The sequence below is a fragment of the Nanorana parkeri genome, unplaced genomic scaffold (genome assembly GCF_000935625.1).
Source record: "Nanorana parkeri isolate BGI_ZX_2015 unplaced genomic scaffold, ASM93562v1 scaffold3298, whole genome shotgun sequence".
NCBI lineage: Eukaryota > Metazoa > Chordata > Amphibia > Anura > Dicroglossidae > Nanorana > Nanorana parkeri.
The window spans coordinates 15,517-21,865 of record NW_017309566.1 but is presented as its reverse complement, the minus strand read 5'-3'; the positions used below and the strand labels follow the sequence as shown (position 1 = coordinate 21,865).

At 46.9% G+C, this 6,349-nt stretch overlaps 1 protein-coding gene across 1 annotated transcript in view; it reads left to right on the top strand.

Moving 5' to 3' along the window:
* The window catches only part of LOC108803013 (phospholipid scramblase 1-like), a 21,109-nt gene that overhangs the window by 13,563 nt on the left and 1,197 nt on the right, over window positions 1-6,349 (top strand). The window contains exons 7-8 of the mRNA XM_018574865.1: window positions 2,042-2,203; window positions 3,654-3,782. Coding sequence (XP_018430367.1) covers window positions 2,042-2,203; window positions 3,654-3,782 — 291 coding nt within the window. The remainder of the gene's footprint in view (window positions 1-2,041; window positions 2,204-3,653; window positions 3,783-6,349) is intronic.

The following is a 6,349-nucleotide window of genomic DNA, read 5'->3' as shown; positions in this document are numbered from 1 at the left end:
ATATGCCATAGCGCCTCCCGGGCACCCCGCACAGCATCAGGGGGGATGCCCTAGCCGGTCCCCCCCCGTGTCCCGGGACCCACAAAGTGGCCGCCTGGGTCGCTATGGCGATTGTTACGCCACTGTACAGCACTCTGCCGGCCCCTCCCGCCAGCCATGATCTGCCCTGCATTGCACAGAGACCCATGTCCCATGTATACATCTAACTGAGACACTTACTGAATAGACAAACACAGGAAGGAAGGAAGGAAGGAAGGAAGGTGGAAAGGAAATAGGAGCACCCGGCCACACGGAGAATATCATATGTAACAACAGTCCAGTTCTGATCCTCTATTTATTATATAGAAATCTTCCTGGAGTTGTCTCTCCCCGGGATCTCCGTCTCTGTTGCCAGTGTTTCCTTGTTATTGATACATTTATTATCCGGGAGACTTTCCTTCCATCGGGGGATTGCTGAATTCAATGTCCTCTATGGCAGTGCTCCCCAACCTTTTTATCGCCGCGGACGGGTCAACGTTTGATCATTTTACCGCGGCCCGCTGAGGGGGGGACGTTGATTGTTTATATTTTAGATTGTTTTGATTTAATAATTTTAATTTAATTGCATTTAAAAATGCCTTCAAAATAAAATACAGTTACACCAAAAAATGAAAGCGTTGGAATGCTTCACCTAAAAACTGGGCGAGATTACGTTAAAATGTGTGACCGCGTCACTGGTCACACATTCTAACGTAGTCTCAAACTTTGATAGATCACATGCCTACCTGTAATCATTTAATCAGAGAAATAGATTATAATAGGGAACATTACAGTGTAATATTCCCCATTATAATCCACGTCTAATGACATGATGTAAGACACCCCCCCCCCTTCCCCCGCTCAGACTCACCCTTCCAGGAGCAGCGGCCATGGGTCGATGTGTGCACTCACTGCAGGGGGCGGGGGATCTGTGACAACGTTACCAGATATCAGACTCTCCCATCATCAGGTGACGTCACTTGTGGAACAATTCTGCATGTTCTGTCCTGTGCAACGCCACAAAGCCCCGCCCCCTCCTATTGCGCAATTTGGGAAAACACAAGTGTAATGTTCTTCCTGTGTAGAGATTGTTCCATGCTTGTAGTCGGTCATGTGACCTTAGCTGAGTCATGCAGACTTTTCATTATTCCGCAAAATTCAATGCAGCTCAATAGGGCCGAACAGTAGGGGCCCCCGGTACCCAGATAGCGAGGATAACTTGCCACAAACGTGTGTCAGGGGGAAATTGTAATTTTGTTAACTTGCTGCGCACGTTCCTGGCAGGTTGTAGACTCGCAGAACACTCGCAGCGCAAGTTCTAGGCGACACTTTTTATATTTGTAGCAAATTTGCTCGGCAAGTCTACAGCGAGAGTCCCGCAGGTCTTAGCAAGAGCTCTGCAAGCTCGCCGGTCTGGAGACTTACTGTAATTGTGCAACAGAATTGTGAAGCTCGGCAAGTCTGCAATAGTTTAGCGAGTCATTTTATAACTTGCAGCTCAATTGCTCGCTGTCTGGGTACTGTTCATAGACGCCAGAGCATGCGTGATTCGGACCTCTGGAGGAACCCTGAACTTCAATGTTCTGCATAGCAGGAGGTTCTTGTCTTTGTGAATGCAGAAGGGGAGGATAGGAGCAATTCTTACTGCCGCTGTTGGTGCCACTTGACCAAAGAACCGGCAATAGAGGAGGAACCAATGTTTTCCATTGACAGGTCAGTTGGGTAGTGCTGAGTGAATCCAACAAAATTTGGGTCAACCTGAATTGTGTGAAGCAACAAAAAATGTAACAAGCTCAGGTTCCAAATTGTGTCGAAGTCAATGATTTCTAGACCCTAACTCTAAGATTTTCTTGCATTTTACTGTTATAGTTTCTTATTATTTAACATACACCAAACGAGGTCATGAAAGTGAAAATAAGTATAATTTAACAAATTTGGGTAAAACTCCGGGAGTTGGATGAAAGACGACCTCGTGGAAGAGAGAGGTTTGTGAGAAGTGACCGTCGTGTTGTCTCTGTTCTAGGCACACGTGACTCTCTCTACCGCCGGGCTCATCGGATCCGTCGCTTTCCCCTCCAATGCCTTCATCACCCACTTGTCCATCATGAGCCCCTCGAACGAGGTCCTTCTCCTAATCCTGGGTCCCAGCCTCAAGATCAGCATCTTCGGGAGCGTCACTTTTGAGGTACAAATCTGAGTCGGTTTATGGTTGCAGTTAGGGATGTTCAGACACCAAGGACCGTATTCGGTACCAGTACAGATACTTTTTGAGCCCCAAGACTAGAGAAGAACTCAAAAGTTAGGAGGCGGCTGTCATGTGTAAGGAGCACCCGGAGCTCCCGGGATTTCTACATCTCTGTTATAATGTATCATTATGTTTTTATAGATATATATAAGTGATGCACCGATACCAGTTCTGATACATTCCAAGTCCTCACAGATACAAGTACTGATACTGGTCCAAGTCCTCACAGATACAAGTACTGATACATTCCAAGTCCTCACAGATACAAGTACTGATACACTCCAAGTACTCACAGATACAAGTACTGATACCTCTCCAAGTCCTCACAGATACAAGTACTGATACATTCCAAGTACTCACAGATACAAGTACTGATACATTCCAAGTACTCACAGATACAAGTACTGATACATTCCAAGTACTCACAGATACAAGTACTGATACATTTTTGTTTAGTGTCATGTGACAGTTTTTCTAAAACAATACAGACTAATGATCTCAGGACAGTGGTGGAGCGCCAGAGCCCGGTCCCAGCTGCAACTGCTGCAACCCTGGTAGCATGAAAATGTCAAGTATCGGCACTGGTATCAGCACTGGTATCAGCACTGGTATCGGTGCATCCCTAGTTCCAGTACATAGAACCGGTCACATCAGTCCCGGAGGAAGGTTGCAATCTAATCTTCCCTGCACACTCATACACACTCTGAGGCTGTGAGAGTCCAGTTACCCTACCTGTGTTTTTTTGGGTTGTGAGGAAAACCACCCAAACACGGGAAGGACATGCAAATGTCACGCAGAAAGGGAATCTCATGGAAATGGAACCCGGGAAACCAGAGCTGTAAAGCAAATATAACTGATCACGTAGAGCCCACGGCCTACACCATCACCCTGATCATTCTTCCAGGATGGCCAATATGTTAGAGATTGCCCCTACACTGGGGGATTGTGGGGTCTGCTCCCCATTGAGTGTTGCTAGCCTAGCACAGGAGGAGCAGCTTCTATACATCAATAACATTTCCTTTCAGTTGTAATTAGATAAATACATTCCAGGTGCATGAAAACAAAATGTGAGCAAAGTGTGTTTTCTGTAGAAAGCCGCCACAGCATGCTGCAGAAGAGAACCTTTGCTCTGTGTGTGGAAGCAGCGGTCTCTCTGAAATGGTCAGACACCCCCCACCCCTCCCCCTCCCTATCCCTGCTGAGTCAGAGCTAAAGCTCTCCAATCCTCAGGGAGCATGAGCTCTGCTGATTGTAGAACTTTAGGTCAGCCTCAGCAGGGGGCATGTGTGACCTCTGCAGAGAGACCACCAGAAGAGATGGGAAAGTTCAATGTTTATTCTATATGTACCGAGGTTTCTGTCTCTGAAGTGTCTGTGCTTGTACTCGGCAGGTGAAATCTCGAGACGAGCAGCATGTGGTGGGGATGATAAGGAACGAGGGGAACCGGTATACAATCACATTTCCAAAGGACATGGAGGTGACGATGAAAGCCATGCTACTGGCCTCCTGCTTCTACTTGGTGAGGACATCTCCATTCTTCTCCTAATGTCACCGACTGCTGGAGATAAGACTGAGAGCTCCCAGTGCTGATTATATTTGGGGCTCAGGGCAAGTGTGTGCGGCAGCAACTGAAGGTTACGGTTTATGTTTAGAGTGTGGGATTGGGTATAGGGATAAGGTCACAGGAAAAATGGAGTGGTGTGTACACATGTATGATGGGATGAGGCCTAAATTCAATCATGTTTTCTCCTTCATCTATCCATAGGCCTCATTGTGAATATATGAAGCACACTGATGTAGCAGTTAGGTACCAGGAGGATAGTAAAGGGTTCCAGGCCCTTCAAGGTGAACTATAGCAGGGTCATTGGAATAATGCATAGAGGAAGGAAAGGAGAGTGGAAGGAGCACAGAATACCTGATCGTTTTCTATACAGTATCCAGTCTCTGGTGTCCTGCACGTCTTCTAGACTCTCTATCTTCCTGCTCTCATTGGATACTACACACAGGATCTGGATCCTTGGAGATTAAAGGAGAACTATGAGGTCAGTGTTTTTCCCCCATAGTTCTCCTTAGGGTAACGGGAGGACACAAACTAGCGTCCTCCCGTTACCCTAAGCTCAGTATATAGGGAGCTGTAGCTCGCGGTATACTTTAAGGTTCTAGTGGTATCTTAGTCCTTGTGTTCCAAGGCAGAAGAGCTGAGAAGGTTAATGTGTGGTCTTCTAACCCAGACAATCACTCACCACCTCTCTCCAGCGCCAGTTGCTTCCTCAAGGCCAGGCAGGGCAACTTCCAGCAGGCAGCAACATCCTGAGATCTTCCAGGAGGGGAGATTCTTCTAATGACTTCCAACTCAAGAGCGAGAAACCCAACTGAACCATTCTCTCAGGGCTTCAGCTCAGGAGGGAAGAGCACGTGTCAGAAGGTATGCCACATTAAAACCTCCCTAGCACAAGTCCCCAGACCCACTTCCCAGCGATTGGCCAGTTTAATCACAGCCTGCTGGAAGATGGCTAACAGCACCTGGCAGAGACAATAAGACTTTGTGCTACTGACAAGAAGAAGGCTATGAGCTCACAATGAGAATTCAGGAAAATGTTATGCGTTCTATACCTGATGTATAGGAAGGCAAGCAGGGGTGCGGTTCTAAGCCTGGACTTGAGGTCTCAGAGTGTATCTTGGTCTCTCCATAACGCAGAACTGTGGAAAGAAAGAACATCCTCTCCTGGAGCCTCTTTGTGTTTCTTGGGGCCTTCCATATATAATGTCAGAGCTCAGAGATGTATTGTATAATTCCCCTGAGCCTGTGGGGCTCGCGGACTCGCAGCGGGCGTCCAATATTATGGCAAACGCAAATTTCAAGGTGTGAACTTCACAAGGCGTCCTACGTGGCATATGCTGGCATTTGGCCCCTGTACCAGGCGTTGCTGCATGTCATGCTCCCATGGAATGGAACGCATGCCATGAAGTGTATGGAAATAGGTAAAGCAATGAGTCCAGACTGAACCCTCTGAGCCCGATGAATATTTAACTGTTTATACTATTCTAAACTGAATGACTGAGCATTGTGGAGTTTTTCCAGCAGTGCACCAATTGTGATATATTATTCAATAATTGCGGACCCCCCAACCCCAAATATAGTCCTCTAGCATGTCCAGTGATATCGTGGCCCCTTCCTCTTCTTCCTCTAAAGGTGGTGGTGGTCATGATGGGGGGAGGGGTAGTCTTCCTGGATAAATCAGCGCTCACGTAGTGACACGTGAGCACCGCTCAGTCTCGGAGTACCGTGGGCCCATCCTGCACGATGACGCGCCCCCATAGGCGGCATTTTCGTTTTATGTTACACAGAATAAAACAATAACAAAAAGGAAGGAAAACAAAAGAAAGATAAATATTAATGGTAAAAAAAAAAAAATAGAAATGAAAACACAGCAGAAAGAATGATTTATATTTAGAAATATTGTATTATTTATTTATATATATTTTTGGTTGTTTTCTTTAACTGATGTCATAAAGCAGGACACATGTCGCACACCTCGACCTACATACGAGTGATGCAATAAAGTTGATGATTTACTAAAGGAGTTAAAGGAGAACTATGAGGGGAGGGAAAATCACTCATAGTTCTTGAGACTGTCGCAGGTCGGCTCAGTACATCGGGAGGTGAGAGAACACATACCGGCGCTCGCTCACTTCTCGATCCTGCCCCTGCAGAGAGTGGTGACTGTCACTCACGGCTCCCTGCAGTGATTTCCCCCCCCCCCCCCCCCCCCCCCCCCCCCCTCGCCTCCCCCCCGCCCCTGTCTGCCACTTTTGCCATCCATGTAACAGTAGTGGGAATGTATCTATCAGTTTAGGAAATTTAAAGCACACTGGTAGTGGAGGGATGCCTCGCCAGGGTTGTGCGCGTGCATGACTGCTGCGACCCGGGTAGTTCTGCCACTAACTCAGAAATACATTGTACAGCATTGCAGAATGGCATTGGCTATAGAGAACTACAATTCCAAGCAATACATTACACAACAATGCAGAATACCATCAGCTATAGCGGACTATAAATCCCAGCAATAATGACTACCAACAGCT